General features: G+C 51.7%; 1 protein-coding gene and 3 non-coding genes across 4 annotated transcripts; all 4 read right to left on the bottom strand.

The window, feature by feature from the left end:
- Positions 1-3,191: 3,191 nt before the first annotated feature.
- LOC142464665 (chymase-like) lies at positions 3,192-18,027 on the bottom strand. The gene is given in 7 exon segments (XM_075568024.1): positions 3,192-3,519; positions 3,522-3,570; positions 3,947-3,980; positions 6,156-6,370; positions 14,198-14,333; positions 17,198-17,354; positions 17,715-18,027. Coding segments are annotated over 7 exon segments (744 nt in total). The 5' UTR covers positions 17,764-18,027; the 3' UTR covers positions 3,192-3,415.
- A 2,913-nt stretch (positions 18,028-20,940) lies between these two features.
- On the bottom strand, positions 20,941-21,012 carry TRNAP-UGG (transfer RNA proline (anticodon UGG)). Its single transcript has one exon. It is a non-coding gene; the product is annotated as a tRNA-Pro (tRNA).
- A 735-nt stretch (positions 21,013-21,747) lies between these two features.
- Positions 21,748-21,819, bottom strand: TRNAP-UGG (transfer RNA proline (anticodon UGG)). Its single transcript has one exon. It is a non-coding gene; the product is annotated as a tRNA-Pro (tRNA).
- A 1,780-nt stretch (positions 21,820-23,599) lies between these two features.
- Positions 23,600-23,671, bottom strand: TRNAP-AGG (transfer RNA proline (anticodon AGG)). Its single transcript has one exon. It is a non-coding gene; the product is annotated as a tRNA-Pro (tRNA).
- Positions 23,672-24,093: the final 422 nt, after the last annotated feature.

Genomic DNA, 24,093 nt, shown 5'->3' with positions numbered 1-24,093 from the left:
CCTCTCTATCCCCCCTTCTCTCCTTTCCCTCTTCTCTCCCCTCTGCATCCCTCTCCTCCCGTCTCTCCCCCCGGCTCTTGTTTCTCCCCTGCATCCCTCTCCTCCCTCCTGCATCCCTCTCCTCCTCCCTCCCCCTGCTCCCGTCTCTCCACCTCCCCCCTCCCCCTTCCCTTCTCTACCCCCTGTTCCTCTCTCCCTGGTCCCCTCTCTCTACCTCCCCCTGCTTCCCTCTCTCCCCCTTCCCTTCTCCCCCCCCCCCTGCATCACTCTCCTCCCTCCCTCTGCATCCCTCTCCTCCCCCTCCCTCCCCCTGCTCTTCCCCTCTCTCCACCCTTCCCTTCTCTCCATTCTCTCCTCCCCTGCAACCCCCTGCTCCTCTCTCCCCCTCCTGCTGCTCCCCTCCCCCTTCCCTTCTCTCCCCTCTTCCCCACTTCCTCTCCATTCTCTCCTCCCCTGCACCCCTCCCCCTTGCTCCTCTCTCCCCCTGCTCCCCTCTCTCCCCCTTCCCTTCTCTCCCCCCCTTCTCCCAACTCCTCTCCATTCTCTCCTCCCCTGCACCCCTCCCCCCCTGCTCCTCTCTCCCCCTCCCCCCTGCTCCTCTCTCCCCCTCCCCCTGCTCCCCTCTCCCTTCTCTCCTTCCCCGCCTCTCCATTCTGTCCCCTTGCACCCTTCTCCTCCCCCCTGCTCCTCTCTCCCCCTCCCTTCCACCTCTCCGCTCCCCTTTCACCTATCTCCATTCCCCCCTTCCCTCCTCTTTCCCTTCTCTCCCCCCTGCACCCCTCACCTCTCCCTGCTCCTCTCCCCCCCCTTGCCTTCCACCTCGCTCCGCTACCCCCCCTTCCACCTCGCTCCACTCAGCCTATACTGCCTCTCTCCCCATTGGTCAGAGCAGGGTCATGTGACCCTGCTCTGCGCTCGAAAGTCAAATTGAACTGTCTCCCCAAGGAGTGCGTACGAGCGTGCAGCATGAGCAGGGACGTGAAGATAAAGATTTAAAGAGGCAAGCGCGCTCAGTCGACCTTATAGTCGTTTGCAATAAAGTATCAGCATAACAGGATAGGTGTCCGAAAGTACACACATTGTGTTATTTCACATTAGTACAGAGAAAGAGTAGCACAATATTTTATCAGGAGGCCCACACCTGAAACCCACACACTTCTCTGCACTGTGAAGATGGGAAATAGCACATTTTGTGTACAGTACTTTTGGGCACCGATCTAGTTGCGCTGATATTTGTAAACTGAATATGAGCTGCAAGCTTCAGGAAATTGCTTTAAGCCTGTAAAATATAGTGCGCGTGCGTACGCTACCGTGCTCGCGTCAATGATAATTGCCTGTTTGAGCCTGACGTTGCTCTAGTTGAGACACGCGTGCGCACGGCCGTGAGCATTGGCGCGGCAGATCTGAGGAAGTAGAAGAAATGTGTATTATCCCACTGTTGCCGCGCCACGTGACTGTGAGCCAATCACAGTGTGACCTAATGCTGTGACATAGCCACGCCTCCTAGCCGCGCGTGTCACCGCTTGCCCTATAGACATAACGCGTGCGCCACGTGCACATGCAACGTCGTGCGCGCGCACCAGCGCATACTATATTACAAGCCTTAGGCTGCGGCCACGCTGCCGCTGAGCGCGCTCATGCTTGAGGGGCGTGTATCATGGCCGAGCATTGACTGGCACTGATTGGTTGTTGAAGGGTCATGTGACACTCGAAAATCAATTTGGTTTATCTCCCCATGGGGGAGCATACGTGCATTCTCACGAGCACCGTGTGAGCGCGGCTGTACAAATTGATTTTAAATTAAGTGAGAGTGCTCAGTGGCAGTGTACACGCAGCCTTAAAGGGGCAGTTCAAGCATTATTCCCCCACCCCTCCCCACAGCTCTGAATTAACCCCCCCACACTGCCCCATTTTTATCCCACTCCCCACAGCTACGTTTTTAATCTCCCCCCTCCCCACAGCTCAGTTTTTAACCCCCCCCCCCCACAGCAACGTTTTTACCCCCCCCCCCCCATCCCCATCTCACCTCTCAGTTCGCTAATTTGTTTTTAACCCCCTCCGACCCCCCACTTGAACTGGTGCATTAAAGGGGCAGAACATGTTTTTTATTTATTTTTTAAACAGGTGGGAAGTAGGTGGTCTCCGGACTGAACCGCGTTCATTTCAGCTCTGGGGACCCCCTTCTCACCAAGATACATCTGTAGTGGATGTCGGTAGCAACTCCGGAGGTTTAAAGGTCCTGGTCACATGGGACAATAGGAAGCCGCAAGTGATGACATCACGGCTTCCTATTAGGCAGAGTGACGTGAGACATTTAAGTCACCATTGTTTCCCACACATAGCCCAGCCGCTACCACACCTCCTATCTCAGGCCGCACGGGGTCCCTGGAGCTGAAATGGATGCAGTCCAGCCACCGTTGTCTCTTGCTTCAAAGCTATTTCTTTTTTTAGATACAAGTAAAGCAGGATTGCTACTTTAAGTGGATCCAGCACCGTGAGCTGGGAAATGGAGCCCAGATAAATTCCTATGAAGAGATTTTGGGAGTGTGCCGGTTTCTAATATATGTGCTGAACATTATACAGACATCAAAACAGGGCATATCCTGGTTACTACCACAAGTGATAAATACACCAAAAAGTGAACCTGAATTATAATGAGGTAAGATCCCTAACACTATACAAAGCCTTAGGCCGTGCTTATAGTAGCAGCGACGGCAACGTGCTCGCGACCGCTGACGTCACACGTCGCTATAGCGAAAGTTGCACTCTAGTAGTGCGATTTGGCTGTCGGCAAGGGGCGGTGACATCAGCAAGGGGGAAGTCAGAAGCTCTGTGATTGGCTAGCTTCCAGTCACGGGGTGCGGCTATCGCTGTAAATCACAAAATCCCTTGACTACTGTGATTTTGGACGCTCTGTCGCTGCGTAGTGCGATTGCTGTCGTGTCCACTATGGACACCCACGACGGACTTCATGTATTTGTTTTGCCGCTACTATAAGAGCGGCATTAGTTTCAATGATTTAGGATTACACTCAGTGAGAGATTATATTTGGATAAGTGAGACTGCTATTTAGTATGAGAAATCCCAGACAAACATGCTCGTTGCTTGTCGGTTTCAGGTGAGTAATATTTTCTATTTTTTAAAATAGTGAGCAGGAGGAACTGCTGCTTTAAAATGATGGATTCAGCACCTTTTCCCAAAAATCTTTATTAACAAACTGATACAGGGAAAATAAAGTAATAAAGAAATTAAACAAAACACACTGCGACAGACTTGCTGGGTCATATTTTCCCTGTTTTCATTTCTCCGTGTCTTTCCGTAGGGCTTGAACTCCATGCCCCAGCGTTGCGATGTTAAATGCTGCCCAGACTGAACCCATCTCATGCGCTCCTATTCCGTTGAGTCGCTAGGCCTCCTATTTCTTGCATTTAGGATTACCCAGGACCTTGTTGATCCACGGAATGTGGGGGGAGACTTTGGTGAATAGTCGGGGAGGTTTAGCGAAATCCTTCCCCCCCACACAATCCCGTCAAGATATTTCCCACAGAAGAGAGGTCCCCCTGAATCACCCTGTGGGTAGGAAAATAAGTGGAGTTATCTTTATGGAGAGATGCAGTGCTGGAAGCTAATAAGTCCTTCTGCCTCTGTCAATACACCACTGTCCAGTGGGAGGAAAAGATTTGATGAACCATAAGTCTCTTCTGTCTATCACTGCAGCAGAGGGATACAGTCTGTTACCATGTGATAGGTTTAATAGAACAAATAGCTTAACTCCTGTCTGTGTGTTACTAAAAAGTAAATACAAATACCACTTTTGAGCACATTCAGATCTCCCAGACATGTCTGCAACCCTGACTTTCCCCATTATTCTCTTAGCAGGCAATGCTTCCAGTGCAGCCAACGATTCTGGGTAATGAAATGCAAATGAGTACTCACAGTGTGTCACTTTTAGCTTCTTGTCCATTATAACATGGACCCGACTAAAAAGTGAAAGCGATAAATAGGTGATACATCCCATCTTTTTCTGTCACTATCTCACCGTGCGGTGAAAGGGAGTTTCCACAGACCATTTTGTCTCTGTGTCAGGCTTTCCCTGAAATTAGAGGACTCACCGACAGATCCTTTCTATTTCTGCAACTATGTAAATTTGTGGGATCTATCAGAACGAGCAAATATTTTGTAAGTACTGATTTTTAATCCGTTTGCTGCCAGAGGAGCTAGTTCCTTCTGTAACAAAGAGGTTAATAGACTCGGCCAAATCTCTGCAAATAACCTGCTCACAGTCTTTTTGCACGCAGCACGTGCGTCATCCAGACTCGGCGGGAAACGCCATTTTAGCTTCTTCACACCGCGCGGTGCACTATCGCATATAGCAGCCGCCATCTTAGGTGAACCCACAATTTTCACTGTAGCGCAACCCTCACTGTTTGGCAGGGAACTCGCTCTCTTGTGAACACTGCAATACATGTAGCCTCTGGCAAGTGGTAAACTCGGCATATCCCAGGCTAGGCAAAACTCTTTCTGTAGTACACTGCACACGATAACAGTCCATACATGTGCTCTGCAGTTCATAGTCTGACTACTGGCTACTGTCGCGGCCGAGTTTATTCTAACTTTTACCTGGTCTCGGCCGCGACAGAAACCGGGCGAGCGCCGGGGTGTCCCGTGCGCGCGCCGAAGCCTCGGAGGAACGGTCCTCCGATCGGGGCTTCCCCCTCCCCTCTCCGGGTCCGCCGGGTCCCCCGGAACCCCCCACCGCCATCCCCCACATCGCGGGACACCAGGGCTCCCTCGGGGAGCCCTGGGCATGAGCGCATGGCGCGCACGGACCCGATGAAGCGTGACCGCGCATCGGTGACGTGCGGCACGCCGAGGGGATTTGTTTAACAAGCCGGGAAACCTCCCGGCTTGCGGCTCTAGCCCAATTTAAATAAAACGTGTCGCCTCTGTAGTAGTACTCTGGGCTCTTCCCTGTGCAGTACTCTTGTGTCTCCCCCTCTTGGCTGCCAGTATCATGGATCCTATCCAGGGGTCCCTCTTAACTGCGTTAACCAGGCCACCCCCTAGGCATCCTGACTACCCGCCTCAGGTTTGACTAGAACAGCAATAGCCTTGTCTCCAGACCTATTCACCTTTTAGGACAGTCTAGGGCATGCTTTGCGAGGTTTTTTCGTTCTCCTGACTAACCCTAGACTTCCCCTTTCAGCAGCACTTGTTCTGGAAGCATACTTTCAATCTTTCTCTTTTGCGTTGCTGAAAGCCTGTCCTGATTATCTCAGCAGTGCCTCCAATTGTAACGGGTTTTCCCCTCACCCAATCGCAAATAGGGTCTCCTAGGGGAAATGCTACTCTGGTTACAAGGCATAATAGTGTGGCGCACCTGCTGGCTTACAGGACTCCTGAGTCTCCCGCTTGATGGTATTATGGGGAAGGTCAGGACAGGTTTCTGGGGACATACCCAGTACTTACTCACGGTGACAGTGCCTCCATCTATTGCAGGCCCCAGGATATGGGGTGGAATCCCTGGAATAGAACGTCCCACTCAGGGATGAGAGATTCCAGTCTCACAACCACTTCTTTGTAATCAGGAACACTTTATTTCCTCTGCAGCACACTGTACAGCATACACAGTCACAGCAAGTACTTCTCAGGAGTTCTCCCTCAGGATGACCTGGCCTTTCACTCCCGGTCAGGGCCCTGGAAGCAGGCCTAGCTCTTCCACTACCCCCTATCAGAGTAATGGGAACAGTCTACCAGCCTCTCCCAGGGGGAGGGCCTCAAGCCTGCCAGGTCCCTGACAGCTCGGTTAGGTAAGACTCAGCTCCTCTCAGGGTAGGAGCAACTGACTCAATACAGGAAATGCAGATCATTAAGACAGATACAACAAGAGCCCGCCCTGTCCCTTATTGGACACAGGCCTGACTGCACTGCTTTCTCTGCCTCACTGATCTGCAGTGAGTGGGGAAAACACATCTTAACTCCTGGCAAACCTGCCCTTACCAGGGATTATTGCACAGAAGGAGGACAGAATAATAGCCCAAACCTACCAGGGCTATACATACAAGACCAAGGACAGATATAATGTGCCTCGTGTCATCCCTGCGTGCCCATAATGCTAAACGAGATAACAACTGCCTCCCCTCCAAAGCTCTTACTGTGTGGTATTGATTTCGGGAAAACTCTCTTTACACGTATCTGGTGAAACCACTTTCAGATCAACTTCTTGCAGATTTGTAGCTTGTTTGTTATTGTAACTGTTAACATTTCCCCAGCCAGCAACGTTACAGAGATCTCCCGGCTTCAGCTTCCTCCCGCTTTGGAAAACCGGTATGGCCAGGATATATCGGTTCTGCTGCGCTCTGTTCTTAAGCTGCCCCGTGTGAGCATGCGAGAGAACCGGGAGACAAAGAAAAACAATGGCAGCATTTGTAGACATGTCAGCATTTTGCATGTAGTTACAGGTCCTATATAAATGGATGTATTACTTGAATATTTATTTAAATATGATTTTACCATAGACAACCTGCCTACATACTGCTCCCCAATAAAGATCCGCCATTAGATACCGCTATATTTAGAGAGAAATCGGTCTGTGTGTAATGAATGGGATTGGGCAGGAACATTTGAGTGGTACGATGGGAAGTTTTGAGAGTGATAACATGACAAGAGGTAATTTGTCAAATAATGAGGATGAAATGAATGAATTGAAATAAATCTGTGATAAGTGGCGAGTAAATCAAGAATCATATATATATATATAAATAAATAAATATATATATCTTAATATATAAAATCCAAAGGTTGGTACTAGCAGCGGTGAATCTGATTGGTCCTCAGCCTCTGGCCAATCAGATTGGTGGCTCTGACGTCACCCAACTGCCACTCTCTTCCCCCTCGGCCACACACACACTCTCTTCTCTCTCTCCTCCCTCTCTGGCGATATACCCGGCGTTGCCCGTGATGTAATGTTCTGGCTCTCCCATCCTCCCTCTCAACTCCCTTCCCCCCTCTTCACAGCTGTTCAGGCTTCCCCCCCTTCTCTCCTGACTCCCCCCCCCCTCTCTCCTGACTCCCTCCCCCCCCTCCCTCCTGACTCCCTCCTCCCCCACTCTCTTGACTCTCTCCCCCCTCTCTCCTGACTCCCTCTCTCCCCCCCTCTCCTGACTCCCTCTCCCCCCTCTCTCCTGACCCTCTCTTCCCCCCGCTCTCCTGACTCCCTCTCCCACCTCTCTCCTGACTCCCTCTCTCCCCCCCTCTCCTGACTCCCTCTCCCCCCTCTCTCCTGACCCTCTCTTCCCCCCGCTCTCCTGACTCCCTCTCCCACCTCTCTCCTGACTCCCTCTCTCCCCCCTCTCTCCTGACTCTCTCTCCCCCTCTCCTGACTCCCCCCCCTCTCTCCTGACTGACCGCCCCCCTCTCTCCTGACTGACTCCCCCCCTCTCCTGACTGACTCCCCCCTCCCTCCTGACTGAACACCACCCCCCTCTCCTGACTGACTCCCCCCCCTCTCTCCTGACTGAATACCACCCCCCTCTCTCCTGACTGAATACCACCCCCCTCTCTCCTGACTGAATACCACCCTCCGCCTGTCTGCTGTGCGCCGCCATCTTACCCACTCGGCACCTCGAGGCAGCTGCAGGAGGAAGCGGGTCCTTCCGGGCGCCGCCATCTTACCCACTCGGCGCAGCGAGGCAGCTGCAGGAGGAAGGGGGTCCTTCCGGGCGCCACCATCTTACCCACTCGGCGCCGCGAGGCAGCTGCATGAGGAAGGGGGTCCTTCCGGGCGCCGCCATCTTACCCACTCGGCGCCGCTAGGCAGCTGCAGGAGGAAGGGGGTCCTTCCGGAGGCTGCTTGCCCACTGCCTGTCCCCCCGCCGGGGAGGGAAGTGAGCGCCGGGGAGGGAGGGAAGTGAGCGCCGGGGAAGGAGAGAAGTGAGCGTTTGCGGCTGGGGCAGGAGGGCCGCGCCGCGCTTCCCCTCCGTCCGGGAGCCGTGCAGGGCGGCGCACGTGAGAGTGAGTGTGATGGGGGAGGGGGGGGGGAAAGGACAGAGAGTGTATGTGTGTGTTTGTGTGTGGCCGAGGGGGAAGAGAGTGGCAGTTGGGTTACGTCAGAGCCACCAATCTGATTGGCCAGAGGCTCAGGACCAATCAGATTCACTGCATCTAGCACTAACCTTTCGATTTTATATATTACCAGCTGAGAGACCCGGCGTTGCCCGTGAGTTAAATTTCCTGCTATGAGGGGGGGGGGCAGTGGACAGGAGGGGGGGACAGTGGACAGGAGGGGGGGACAGTGGACCGGAGGGGGGGAGGGACCGTGGACAGGAGGGGGGGGGCAGTGGACAGGAGGGGGGGACAGTGGACAGGAGGGGGGGGGACGACAGTGGACAGGAGGGGCAGGGGGGACAGTGGACAGGAGGGGTGGGAGGGGGACAGTGGACAGGAGGGGTGGGGGGGACAGTGGACAGGAGGGGTGGGGGGGGGACAGTGGACAGGAGGGGGTGGGGGGGACAGTGGACAGGAGGGGGTGGGGGGACAGTGGACAGGAGGGGGTGGGGGGACAGTGGACAGGAGGGGGGGCAGTGGACAGGAGGGGGGGCAGTGGACAGGAGGGGGGGGCAGTGGACAGGAGTTGGGGGACAGTGGACAGAGGGGGACAGTGGACAGGAGGGGGGGCAGTGGAGAGGATGGGTGGGGGGGGACGGGGGACAGTGGACAGGAGGGGTGGGGGGGACAGTGGAGGGGTGGGGTGGGACAGTGGACAGGAGGTGCGGGGGGGACAGTGGACAGGAGGGGTGGGGGGGGACAGTGGACAGGAGGGATGGGAGGGGGACAGTGGACAGGAGGGGGTGGGGGGACAGTGGACAGGAGGGGGTGGGGGGACAGTGGACAGGAGGGGGTGGAGGGACAGTGGACAGGAGGGGGGGCAGTGGACAGGAGGGGGGGCAGTGGACAGGAGGGGGGGACAATGGACAGGAGGGGTGACAGTGGATAGGAGGGGGGACAGTGGACATGTTTCACCGCTCCCCCCTCTCTCTTTGCTCCTCCCTCCCCCCCCATGCGCAGCTCTGGTCCACACCCTACAGTAACACACACACACACACAGTGTCACACACACACAGTGTCACACACACACACACACACACACACACACACACACACACACACACACACACACACACACACACACACACACACACACACACACACACACACACACACACACACACACACACACACACACACACACACACACACAGTGACACACACAGTGACACACACACACAGTGTCCCACACACACACAGTGTCACACACACACACACACACACACACACACACACACACACACACACACACACACACACACACACCTTAGTCACTGGATCAACCGGGGACGGAGGGAAGGAGCTGAGCGCCGGGGAGGGAGGGAAGGAGCACAGCTGTCTGCCCACTGCCTGTCCCCCCACCGGGGAGGGAGCTGAGCGCCGGGGAGGGAGGGAAGGAGCTGAGTGCCGGGGAGGGAGGTGAGTGAGCACCGGGGAGGGAGGTGAGTGAGCGCCGGGGAAGGAATGTGAGTGAGCGCCGGAGAGAGAGGAGAAAGAGGAGAGAGAAGAGAGTGTGTGTGTGTGGCCGAGGGGGAAGACAGTGGCAGTTGGGTGAAGTCAGAGCCACCAATCTGATTGGCCAGAGGCTGAGGAACAATCAGATTCACCACTGCTAGTACCAACCTTTGGATTTTATATATTAAGATAGATTGATCCAGAGGAAGGCAAACAAAAAACCCCAGTGAAATATCATCATCTCATAAGGGTCAAAATATATTCCTTCCTGACTCCAAATATTGGCAAACAGATTAGTCACTGGATCAACATCCTCCCTATGTTTACTTATTTGGTATATCCCTGTATACCTTTCCTTTCTAAAAAGATGTCCAACCTTTTTTGAACAAATCCATTGTATCTGCCATCACAGTCTCTATGGGTTAATGAATTCCACATTTTAACTGCCCTTACTGTAAATAACCCTTTCTTTTGTTGCTGGAGAAATCTCCTTTGCTCCAACTTTAAGGGATGATATCATATTGTGTATCCCATCTATCTATCTATCTATCTATCTATCTATCTATCTATCTATCTATCTATCTATCTATCTATCTATCTATCTATCTATCTATCTATCTGACAGTGGACAGGAGGGGGTGGGGGGACAGTGGACAGGAGGGGGGGGCAGTGGACAGGAGGGGGGGCAGTAGACAGGAGGGGGGGACAGTGGACAGGAGGGGTGACTGTGGACAGGAGGGGGGGGACAGTGGACATGTTTCACCGCTCCCCCCTCTCTCTTTGCTCCTCCCTCCCCCCCCCATGCGCAGCTCTGGTCCACACCCTACAGTGACACACACACACACACACACACAGTGTCACACACACACACAGTGACACACACACACACACACACACACAGTGACACACACACACACACACACACACACAGTGTCTCACACACACACACACACACACACACACACACACACACACACACACACACACACACACACACACACACACACACACACACACACACACACACACACACACACACACACACAGATATGTCACCTCTCCTTCCGGGCGCCGCCATCTTAGGCACTCGGCGCCGCGAGGGAGGAAGTGGGTCCTTCCGGACGCCACCATCTTAGGCACTTGGCGCCGCGAGGCAGCTGCAGGCTGCCTGCCCACTGTCTGTCCCCCCGCCAGGGAGGGACGTGAGCTGTGCGCCGGGCAGAGAGGTGAGTGCCGCGAGGCAGCTGTAGGCTGCCTGCCCACTGCCTGTCCCCCCGCCAGGGAGGGAGGTGAGCTGTGCACCGGGGAGAGAGGTGAGCGCCACGAGGCAGCTCTAGGCTGCCTGCCCACTGACTATCCCCCCGCCGGGGAGGGAGGTGAGCTGAGCGCCGTGGAGGGAGGGAGGGAAGGAACTGAGCACCGGGAAGGGATGGAGGGAAGGAGCTGAGCACCGAAGAGGGAGGGAGGGAAGGTGGGAAGGAGCTGAGCGCCGGGGAGGGAGGGAAGGAGCTGAGCGCCGGGGACGGAGGGAAGGAGCTGAGCGCCGGGGAGGGAGGGAAGGAGCACAGCTGTCTGCCCACTGCCTGTCCCCCCACCGGGGAGGGAGCTGAGCGCCGGGGAGGGAGGGAAGGAGCTGAGTGCCGGGGAGGGAGGTGAGTGAGCACCGGGGAGGGAGGTGAGTGAGCGCCGGGGAAGGAATGTGAGTGAGCGCCGGAGAGAGAGGAGAAAGAGGAGAGAGAAGAGAGTGTGTGTGTGTGGCCGAGGGGGAAGACAGTGGCAGTTGGGTGAAGTCAGAGCCACCAATCTGATTGGCCAGAGGCTGAGGAACAATCAGATTCACCACTGCTAGTACCAACCTTTGGATTTTATATATTAAGATAGATTGATCCAGAGGAAGGCAAACAAAAAACCCCAGTGAAATATCATCATCTCATAAGGGTCAAAATATATTCCTTCCTGACTCCAAATATTGGCAAACAGATTAGTCACTGGATCAACATCCTCCCTATGTTTACTTATTTGGTATATCCCTGTATACCTTTCCTTTCTAAAAAGATGTCCAACCTTTTTTGAACAAATCCATTGTATCTGCCATCACAGTCTCTATGGGTAATGAATTCCACATTTTAACTGCCCTTACTGTAAATAACCCTTTCTTTTGTTGCTGGAGAAATCTCCTTTGCTCCAACTTTAAGGGATGATATCCAACTTTAAGGGATGATATCATATTGTGTATCCCATCTATCTATCTATCTATCTATCTATCTATCTATCTATCTATCTATCTATCTATCTATCTATCTATCTATCTATCTATCTATCTATCTATCTATCTATCTGACAGTGGACAGGAGGGGGTGGGGGGACAGTGGACAGGAGGGGGGGGCAGTGGACAGGAGGGGGGGCAGTAGACAGGAGGGGGGGACAGTGGACAGGAGGGGTGACTGTGGACAGGAGGGGGGGGACAGTGGACATGTTTCACCGCTCCCCCCTCTCTCTTTGCTCCTCCCTCCCCCCCCCCATGCGCAGCTCTGGTCCACACCCTACAGTGACACACACACACACACACACACACACACACACAGTGTCACACACACACACACAGTGACACACACACACACACACAGTGACACACACACACACACACACACACACACACACACACACACACACAGTGTCACACACACACACACACACACACACACACACACACACACACACACACACACACACACACACACACACACACACACACACACACACACACACACAGATATGTCACCTCTCCTTCCGGGCGCCGCCATCTTAGGCACTCGGCACCGCGAGGGAGGAAGTGGGTCCTTCCGGACGCCACCATCTTAGGCACTTGGCGCCGCGAGGCAGCTGCAGGCTGCCTGCCCACTGTCTGTCCCCCCGCCAGGGAGGGACGTGAGCTGTGCGCCGGGCAGAGAGGTGAGTGCCGCGAGGCAGCTGTAGGCTGCCTGCCCACTGCCTGTCCCCCCGCCAGGGAGGGAGGTGAGCTGTGCACCGGGGAGAGAGGTGAGCGCCACGAGGCAGCTCTAGGCTGCCTGCCCACTGACTATCCCCCCGCCGGGGAGGGAGGTGAGCTGAGCGCCGTGGAGGGAGGGAGGGAAGGAACTGAGCACCGGGAAGGGATGGAGGGAAGGAGCTGAGCACCGAAGAGGGAGGGAGGGAAGGTGGGAAGGAGCTGAGCGCCGGGGAGGGAGGGAAGGAGCTGAGCGCCGGGGACGGAGGGAAGGAGCTGAGCGCCGGGGAGGGAGGGAAGGAGCACAGCTGTCTGCCCACTGCCTGTCCCCCCACCGGGGAGGGAGCTGAGCGCCGGGGAGGGAGGGAAGGAGCTGAGTGCCGGGGAGGGAGGTGAGTGAGCACCGGGGAGGGAGGTGAGTGAGCGCCGGGGAAGGAATGTGAGTGAGCGCCGGAGAGAGAGGAGAAAGAGGAGAGAGAAGAGAGTGTGTGTGTGTGGCCGAGGGGGAAGACAGTGGCAGTTGGGTGAAGTCAGAGCCACCAATCTGATTGGCCAGAGGCTGAGGAACAATCAGATTCACCACTGCTAGTACCAACCTTTGGATTTTATATATTAAGATAGATTGATCCAGAGGAAGGCAAACAAAAAACCCCAGTGAAATATCATCATCTCATAAGGGTCAAAATATATTCCTTCCTGACTCCAAATATTGGCAAACAGATTAGTCACTGGATCAACATCCTCCCTATGTTTACTTATTTGGTATATCCCTGTATACCTTTCCTTTCTAAAAAGATGTCCAACCTTTTTTGAACAAATCCATTGTATCTGCCATCACAGTCTCTATGGGTAATGAATTCCACATTTTAACTGCCCTTACTGTAAATAACCCTTTCTTTTGTTGCTGGAGAAATCTCCTTTGCTCCAACTTTAAGGGATGATATCATATTGTGTATCACATCTATCTACTGTATCTATCTATCTATCTATCTATCTATCTATCTATCTATCTATCTATCTATCTATCTATCTATCTATCTCCTTGAGAAAGGTCCCATTTAGGGACCGAAACGTCGGTATATTGTGCCTTGTTTTACCATCAATACATACTTTATATCTACATTACCTGAGTGCTGTATCCTGATTTCATGCAAAAACGGTATTGTGTTTTATACATTAATTATGGGACATGCACCTACTGCTTACCTTTTGTGTGCCAGCTGTCACATTTATTCTCTCTCTCAAGTTATGGTGGGTGAAAAAGGCAACAAGAAACCTCCACCGTATTGCAAATAGCAAATAAAAAGATCACTTGTGACCGCATTCACGTCTTAGGCCGCGCTTATAGTGCCCGCGACCGGCGACGGGACGGGTGACGTCACCCGTCGCCGTCAGCGAAAGTTATATTTTGCTTTGCGGCGGCGGCGGTGCGGGCTTCCGGGCATTTTCTGCTTTCATCCTCCCATCTTACTTTTGGTCATCACCTTGGCCATTTAATTGCCCTTGGAATCCAAGGGAAATATATAGGATAATTCAATGATATGTTTTGGGGGCAGGAATTCCTCTCCCAATGTTTGCTTCTACATCTTTGTGTACTGATTGTTCTATTAATTGCTACATGAATAATAGGCTTTATAGAATTGGAAATACCTTTAGTAACATGATATCATTGGTGTGCTTCTTGTTATCATACAACGGGTGTGAAATCTGCTCACAGACTTCTAATTTCTGCTGTGAATCTTCCCGCACACCAATGTTGTGTGCTCCCAAAGTCACAGTGATTTTCCTAAAAAAAAAAACAAGACCACAAAGAGGGAGATTTAGAAACTTCAGATGTGGGTTATCTCATCACAATCCTGCATGACCTGCCATCCAAGTCAAAGGCAGAACTTTACAGATACTTTACAAAGATAGAGCAAACCAAACATTCATTTACCTGTGATAAACAAATATATTAGGCACCACCTTGAGAAAGGTCCCACTGGGGGACCGAAACGTCGGTTTTTGTGTCTTCTATCAAATATAGAAAATGTATAATTTACTTACCTGCGTGCTGTCCCTTGATGTCGTGTTGCAACCGGTATCGTATGGTCTGTTATTGCTTTATGGGATAAGCACCAAAACTTATTTACACACAAATATATATATATATATATATATATATATATATATATATATATACATATATATATATATATATGTATATATACAGTATATATATATATATATATATATATATATATATATATATATATATATATATACATATATACCAGCGTTTCCCAAACGGTGGGTCGCGACCCGGCACCGGGCCACGGCACCAAAATTGCCGGGTCGCAGCAAGGCTGGCCGCGCGGTGTCTCCCGTCCCCCCTGCTCAATTTTAAAAAAATGCCGGCGATTTCCCCCTGCGGTCCCGCGCACTTGCGCAGGGCAAGCAGGGCCTGCTCCCTTCCTCCCCCCCCGCTCCCAACGTGGGACGGAGGGGGAAGTTCAAGCTCCTACTGCGGCGTGCTTCCCCCCGCAGCCAGCTTCCCCCCGCAGCCAGCTTCCCCCCGCAGCCAGCTTCCCGAGCACACCTCCCGTGGCACCCCCTCCCGAGCCCACCTCCCGTCCCCCCAAGCCCACCTCCCGTCCCGGGCAGCAGGGGATATCGGGGGCAGCAGGGGAAAGCGTCCGGCGGCAAGGTAAGTCACCCCACCCAGTCACTGCCTCCCACCCAAGTGCCCCTGGTCCCCCTCCCACCCACCCAAGTGCCCCTGGTCCCCCTCCCACCCACCCAAGTGCCCCTGGTCCCCCTCCCACCCACCCAAGTGCCCCTGGTCCCCCTCCCACCCACCCAAGTGCCCCTGGTCCCCCTCCCACCCACCCAAGTGCCCCTGGTCCCCCTCCCACCCACCCAAGTGCCCCTGGTCCCCCTCCCACCCACCCAAGTGCCCCTGGTCCCCCTCCCACCCACCCAAGTGCCCCTGGTCCCCCTCCCACCCACCCAAGTGCCCCTGGTCCCCCTCCCACCCACCCAAGTGCCCCTGGGCCCCCTCCCACCCACCCAAGTGCCCCTGGTCCCCCTCCCACCCACCCACCCAAGTGCCCCTGGTCCCCCTCCCACCCACCCAAGTGCCCCTGGTCCCCCTCCCACCCTCCCACCCAAGTGCCCCTGGTCCCCCTCCCACCCACCCACCCAAGTGCCCCTGGTCCCCCTCCCACCCACCCAAGTGCCCCTGGTCCCCCTCCCACCCACCCAAGTGCCCCTGGTCCCCCTCCCACCCAAGTGCCCCTGGTCCCCCTCCCACCCTCCCACCCAAGTGCCCCTGGTCCCCCTCCCACCCTCCCACCCAAGTGCCCCTGGTCCCCCTCCCACCCAAGTGCCCCTGGTCCCCCTCCCACCCTCCCACCCAAGTGCCCCTGGTCCCCCTCCCTCCCACCCAAGTGCCCCTGGTCCCCCTTCCTCCCTCCCACCCAAGTGCCCCTGGTCCCCCTCCCTCCCTCCCACCCAAGTGCCCCTGGTCCCCCTCCCTCCCTCCCACCCAAGTGCCCCTGGTCTCCCTCCCACCCAAGTGCCCCTGGCCCCCTCCCTCCCTCCCACCCAAGTGCCCCTGGTCCCCCTCCCTCCCTCCCACCCAAGTGCCCCTGGCCCCCTCCCTCCCACCCAAGTGCCCCTGGCCCCCTCCCTCCCACCCAAGTGCCCCTGGCCCCCTCCCTCCCACCCAAGTGCCCCATGCCCCCTCCCTCCCACCCAAGTGCCCCTGGCCCCCTCCCTCCCACCCAAGTGCCCCTGGCCCCCAAAGTGCCCCTGGCCCCCTCCCTCCCTCCCACCCAAGTGCCCCTGGCCCCCTCCCTCCCTCCCAAGTGCCCCTGGCCCCCTCCCTCCCACCCAAGTGCCCCTGGCCCCCTCTCCAGTCACTCACATCCGTCGTTGCCTGTAATTCACTGTTTGTGTCTGTGTGGGTATAGGGGAGAGCGAGTGTGTGTGGGTATAGGGGAGAGCGAGTGTGTGTGTGTGTGTGTATCTGTGTGGCTGCGTGTGTATCTGTGTGGCTGCGTGTGTGTCAGTGGCTGCGTGTGTGTGTGTCAGTGGCTGCGTGTGTGTGTCAGTGACTGCGTGTGTGTGTGTCAGTGGCTGCGTGTGTGTGTCAGTGGCTGCGTGTGTGTGTATCAGAGGCTGTGTGTATGTATCAGTGTGTGTGTCAGTGGCTGCGTGTCTGTCAGTGGCTGTGTGTGTGTGTGTATCAGTGGCTGTGTGTGTGTGTATCAGTGGCTGTGTGTAGGCCAGTATAGGCGATAAAATTTTTAGTGGGTCACGAAGGAGAAGTTCAAAAAATAACCGGGTCACGGAAAAAAAAAGTTTGGGAAACCCTGATATATACAATTACAAGTGGGGTCCACGGTTTGTTTTTACACAATGTGGCATCTTGCTTTAGCATGCGGTGCAGTTCAACAAGATGGGAGGCCTTCACCAAATTTAAAATGTCTTGGTGACCACATCTAATTTATTATCTTATTTCAACCTCATCTATTATTTAACTATGTAACTATTTAACATGAATTAAACCAAAACATGTGAACATTGTCCAATGTCCAGACCTATGTCACCATCTAATCTTTTCCCTCCTGCGGAAACCCTGAGGGCATTTAACCCTAACATACTTACTGGTCTTTGCAGTGAGCTGCTGTCAGGACAAAGTGAGGGTCAATCAGGATCCCGCCACATCTTCTGGTGTCTTTTTGAGGTGGTGAAGCCGATATATTAAGTAGTGCCATGTAGGGTTTCGAATGGGGACAAGCCTCCTGTCCACCCACAATGCCATCTGTCTCAGGGACAGGGTGACACAAGACAGTCGTTATTTGAAAATCCACTAGGGGAAAAGATTCTCCCCAAACTGAGGTACTGAGGGAAAAGAGGGTGGTAGGTACAGTGCGCAGATAATCCATAAACAGATTTGGGAGGCTTCTGATGCATTTTAATATAAAATATATCCACTCACTTACTGATCCCTGATCTCAAAAACCTAAACCCGTCACGGACAAATTAGTGAGATTTGGGGGTCTAGGGCCAATAAATGGTATTTTAATGGAACAGTGCTGATTTTTTTTCAGTGAGGCTCCACTCATGTCTAGGAAGACAATGATACTAAAAATCGGTCTGATGAACGAGTGAACTCACGTACCTGTTTTAGCATGCTGTATCATACAAACCAAGAGAAGGACTGACTTCATGGCTAGCTGAATGCAGTGGCGACAGAATAAAGGACAGAGATGTTGCAGGTGATATATATGGGGGCGCAAGGCAGCCTGCGGCTCAGAGTTTCCCAGAAGACTCCACTCTCAGTGTGTTTGTGGTTTATCGCTCAGCAGCAGAACTTGTGGTCTGAGCAAAAGACACTGAACCATGTGGTATTGCTATGGAATATACTCTGCTTTCATTGTATGTGTGAAACACTCAAATGTGTAATCTACAGTAGTAGTGTATGTACTGTATATATATCTTTATTTATATAGCGCCAAAAGTGTACTCAGCGCTTCACCAAGAATACAGTACAGGAAATTATAATAATACAATAAGCGCAGCAAAATCAGACAATAGGATAGAAAATCCCTGCCCCGAAGAGCTTACAATCTAAGAAACATTAAGTGTTAAAGGTACCATTCACCCTAACAAACAGGCACTATAGGGGTTTTACCTGTCTATTAAAGATTTATAAAAGGCAAAAAAATCGAATTGTTTTCAATGGAATTAATTTTCTTTGATAAACCATTGCAGTAGTTTGGGAGACTTTAATAAATACTACCTTGGGGCAGTAATTGAGTTTTTAGAGAATTTAGGAGCTTAGTGCTCGCTGGTGCTAGGCTATGTACATTAAGTAACCCTTCTAAGGCTGAGTCCCCTGTGCCGCTGAGCGCGCGGTGCTTGGTGAGGTTGCTTATGGCTATTTCAAATTTTATGTCCCCGCTCACGCGGTGCGTGTGCCCTCGTGCATGGGCTCGGACACTCATCCACGCTTGGCGCTTGTGTAAACAAAAAAATCTGACTTTGAACCGCGCTCAGCTTGCCTGCAACACTCTCCTGCACGCGCTTGCGAAATAGCAAGGACACCCGGCGCTCGTGCTTGGAGAGTTGGTGACGTCACAGGCAACTCAGCCTAAGGCTGCGTCCCCCCTGGCTCTGACCGCGCTCATGCTTGAGACACCAACTCTCTAAGCATGAGCGCCGGGTGTCCTGCCTATTTTGCAAGCGTGGATGGGGGGGGGGGGGGGGGGAGGGGCGTTGCGCTTCAAAGTCAGGTTTTTTTGTCTGTTCAAGCTACAAGCGTGGGTGAGCATGCGCGCACCGCGTGAGCAGAGACTTCCACATAAAGACTGCAATAAGTAAAAGCGGCAAGCGCCAACTGCACAGCACGCTCAGCTCCAGCAGGGACGCAGCCATATGTAGCAAACTCGTCACGGTTGGGTGTTGGAGATACAGAAACGACCAAAACTAAATTCACAATTCTTTATTTGGTCTTCCCAAAACTTTGCTCGATAAAAGAATATCCTAAAGAAAGGATTTGACAGCGCAGATTTCATATCCCTCAAAAGCTTTTACCTAAGCTTTGTATAATTTTATTTATAATTCATCACAGTCATACTGGGCCCATACGGAACGTTTAATGTGGGTTTTTTCTTATATTGTGGTTTCCTGCTAAAAAAGGTACTCGTATTCTTTGAAGTAACAACTCAGAGATGTCGTGGTCACAGGGCAGGAACTGTTCATGCTGAAGTGGTGATATATTAACCAACACTAGTGGCAGATCTATCTCACCTCATCCTCCCACAGGAAGGGCATATCTACAGAGACAGTATTATGGGCACATACCTCTATATATAGAGACAGAGAAACAAACCTTACTATACACTAGGTATCGAGAAAGTATTATGGGCACATACCTCTATTTATTTATTTATTTATTTATAAAATATTTTACCAGGAAGTAATACATTGAGAGTTACCTCTCGTTTTCAAGTATGTCCTGGGCACAGAGTAAAACAAATAATACATGGTTACAAATACAGTTACATAAATGAACAAGGTATACATTTATATACAAGACATTGCATGCACAGTTAAAGAAAATATATATTATGAGCGTATGAAACAGTTACAGACCAGATTAAAGTGTGAGACAGCCTTAGATTTGAAAGAACTTAAGCTGGTGGTGGATATGAGAGTCTCTGGTAGGTTGTTCCAGTTTTGGGGTGCACGGAAGGAGAAGGAGGAACGTCCGGATGTACTGAGACAGAGAAACATACCTTACTATGCACTAGGTATAACAGAGATAGTATTATGGGCACATACCTCTATGTACTGAGACAGAGAAACATACCTTACTATGCACTAGGTATAACAGAGACAGTATTATGGGCACATACCTCTAACTCCTTCATGTACAGAGACAGAGAAACATACCTTACTATGCACTAGGTATAACAGAGACAGTATTATGGGCACATACCTCTAACTCCTTCATGTACAGAGACAGAGAAACATACCTTACTATGCACTAGGTATAACAGAGACAGTATTATGGGCACATACCTCTATGTACTGAGACAGAGAAACATACCTTACTATGCACTAGGTATAACAGAGACAGTATTATGGGCACATACCTCTAACTCCTTCATGTACAGAGACAGAGGAACATACCTTACTATGCACTACGAATCAGGGGAGCGCAAACTTTTTCCCCTGCGCCCCCCTGCCGTCTGCCCCCCTCTCCTCGCGCCCTCCCTGCTTACCTTGATTCAGACGTCCGGGCGTCATGACGTCACGTTGCCACGGCAATGCAACGTCACATGACCCCGCCGCGTTGCCATGGCGACGCGTGACCAGGAGCGTCTGAAACAAGGTAAGGAGAAGTTTACAGAGACCCTGCAGCTCCCCCGACATTAATGTAAATGTAGTCTCAGCGGGGGGTGCCCCCCACTTTGCGCACCGCTGCACTAGGTACACCTTTGCATGTAGAATAATTGCAATGTTTTGGCCTGTGAATGCGTGAAAATACATTTTCGTCGCCCTGACAAAGGTCCCATTAGGACAGAAGGGTTGTTTTTTTGTATGGACATATAGAGTGTGTCTATGTACACGTTTAAATGGATCAATATTGCAGTCTGATGAAATGATAGTGTATAGTGTTTGAAAAAACGAATTTATACAGTAATAATGTAGGACATTTAAATAAAAAAGAAAATGGAAGTCATAGTTTGGAAAACACTGACCTAATGTAGTCACTTTCTGTTTCTGCATTTTTACACTTCTAGAGTCTCTTTTATTAATAGGCACAAACATTTGCAAATAAACAGCACAGTTTTTATATTTCTAAAAAAACTTCAGCATATCGAGAAAAAACAAAAATAGGGCTCGTCCGGGATTTGAACCCGGGACCTCTCGCACCCAAAGCGAGAATCATACCCCTAGACCAACGAGCCACATAGTAAAAGTGTTTGTTACCATTATAGATATTGTTCACAACAAAGAATCTAGTGTGCAGTTATGGTTATAATTGACAGTATCATAATACGAGAAAATACTACATTACCTCGTATCCTTTAGGTGCTGGTTTATTAAGAAAACATGATTTCTTACTCAATTCAAGTCAGTAATAAAAATTACGCTTGCTGCCAGATGTACTTAAAATGAATTACAGAACAATGCTTTCAACAGCCAGGGAGTAGTACCTCCTACCTATTGTATGGCATATATATACCATACAGAATCATACCGCTGCCTGAGCCAGCCAGCTGGAGGCTTTTTGATAAATACCATATGCATCCTGATAGACCACATGACACAACATAGCTTGATCAGTATTGTGCTAAATACAGTAGCAAGTCCAGAGAAATGCGAATATTGCTATGACATAGGTAAAAACGTGATCCCTGATCCCAAAATCAATAAACAGTCACACAGGTCAAATTAGTGAGATTTGGGGTCTAGGACCAGTACATGGTATTTTAACAGTGCTGATTTTTTTCAGTGAGACCCCACTCAAGTCTAGGACTTCCAGAGAGAGGGGAATATTGCTATGACATTGGTAAAAACGTATAGGGTAACTATAAACATAGATACAATTAAAACAAACAGATTGATCATTTTATATTGAAATCATGGAAAAAAAGTTCATATATCAATTAAAATTAGTTGAGTTACAAAAAGTAAAAGTAGGGCTCGTCCGGGATTTGAACCCGGGACCTCTCGCACCCAAAGCGAGAATCATACCCCTAGACCAACGAGCCAACTGAAAATTTTTGAAATGGTAATATATATATCCAAAGAAACACACCTATATGTTTTCCAGTGGCAACTGCAGAGAAAGGCGAATATTGCTGGCATAGATATAGACGTATCGGATAACAATAAACATAAATAACAAAATAGGACTAGTCTGAGATTTTAATCCGGGCCGGGAACTCTCGCGATAATTATACCTTGACAGACCAAAAAGCCACTAACAAATTTAGGCTGCGTCCGTGCTCCCAAAGACCGAGCGCGCGTAACACCACCCGCGTTTAGCGGGAGTGGTCCATGACTGCGATCGTTACCTTTATAGCATTGTGAGTGCTCCGCGCTGTCGGGCGTCCATAGAAGCACCGACAGTACTCCTCTAGCATGCACGATCAGGAGGCGGAGCACTGAAGTCATGGGGCCAATAGCCCGCGAAACGCCGACGTCAACGTCATGAAGCTGCTTCGCTCCGATTGGGTGTTTCAGCCGTCAGCGCGCTCAGATACAATTTCTGATGTCCGCTGAAAATCCCTGCGCCTCAGCACGCCTGCGGATGCTCTCGGAAGCCCCCTCTCAAGACATCCTCATTGAGACTCATTGAGTCCTTCTATGGACTCAGCCTAAGGCTTGTTATATAGTATGCGCTTGGTGTGAGCCCTGTGTTGCACGTGCACGTGGCGTGCGCATTTAGTTGCTATAGCGCAAGTGGGGACGTGTGCGGCTAGGGGGCGTGGTTCTGATGTCACAGCGCTAGGCCGCATTGTGATTGGCTCGCAGCACGAAAATAAAAATGTATTGTATTTTCACAGATCTGCCGCATCAACGTTCACGGCCATGCACACGCGCGTCTCAAGTATAGCAACTACAGGATCACACCCTGCAATTATCATTGACGTGCGCACGGTACCGCATGTGCGTTCACTATATTACAAGCCTAAGAAGCATAACTTTGTCACTCAAGACAAGTTTAATGTATGTTTTGTAATTCATAAATATGTGTTCTATATAGTCCACCGGTGCGCAAACTGGGGGGCGCGCTCCCGGGGGGGGGGGGGGCGCAAAATTATTCAGGGGGGCTGCGGGTGGTAGCAGGGGTCCCGTTCTCTTCTTCCAAGGCATTTAAATGAATGCCGGGGGATTGCGAGGCCTTTGCAACTAACTTACCTTCTCTTCGGCGACGCATCGCCATAGCAATGCCGCGGCAAATGACGCTGTGGGTTATGTGACGTCACGTTGGCATGGCAACGTGACGTCACGTGACCCCACATCGTCATTTGATGCCAGAGAGGAAGTAGGGGAGGGGGGGGCGCGAGCAGGGAGGGAAGCAGGAGGGGGGGGGGGCGCGAGCAAGAAAGATTGCGCGTGCTGCTATATACCATCAGCATACAGGTAATTTTATACTGAATGTTGTATCCAAAGAAACCACGTTACCACCCACGTTTAGCGGGATATTTTTCTGGCCAGGCTAGACGCGAGGGGGGGCAAATGTAACTGATTCCTCGCGTGGTCCATGGCTGCGATCATTGCCTTAAGGTACTGTGATTGCTCCGCGCGGTCTTTGTATAGCAACTTCAGGCTCACACCCTGCAATTATCATTCACGTGCGCGCACTATATTACAAGCCTAAGAAGCAGAACTTACTTTTGTCACTCAAGACCAGTTTAATGTATGTTTTGTAATTCATAAATATGTTTTCTATATACCATCAGCATATTGGTACAGTAATTTTATATTGAAATCATTGTGGGGGGGAAATGTATGAATCAGTTATGTAATAGAGTTCCAAAAATAGGGCTCGTCCGGGATTTGAACCCGGGACCTCTCGCACCCTAAGCGAGAATCATACCCCTAGACCAACGAGCCAGATATGCAGTAAGGATGCAATTTTATAAGTTGCTGTGGTGACAGTTTGCTTTCTAACATTTGATATACCGTACTGATTCCAGGGCTCTGAGCCAATGAGGAGGGGAGGCGGGGAGGAGAGTGTGGGGGGAAAGCAGCGATTTTATATAAACTGCAGCACCAAGGAAGTCCCCCCTGCTCCCTCCCACAGACTCTCTCCTTCCACCCTTCCGATCCCCCAGGCTCCGATTCACCCCCCACCCACCCCCGTGTGTATTTGTGAGTGCGTGAGTGCCTGTCTGTGTGTGTGTATGTGTGTGCCTGTCTGAGTGTGTGCCTGAGTGCGTGTCTGTGTGTGAGGAGTTGAGGGGCTGAGGAGTTGATGGGATCAGCGACAGCGACAGCGGCTGAGGGGCTGAACGGCTGAGGAGTTGAGGGGCTGA

This window comes from Ascaphus truei, chromosome 13 (genome assembly GCF_040206685.1).
Source record: "Ascaphus truei isolate aAscTru1 chromosome 13, aAscTru1.hap1, whole genome shotgun sequence".
NCBI classification, from domain to species: domain Eukaryota; kingdom Metazoa; phylum Chordata; class Amphibia; order Anura; family Ascaphidae; genus Ascaphus; species Ascaphus truei.
The sequence above is the reverse complement of the archived record's forward strand: the minus strand, read 5'-3'. Positions and strand labels throughout refer to the sequence as shown.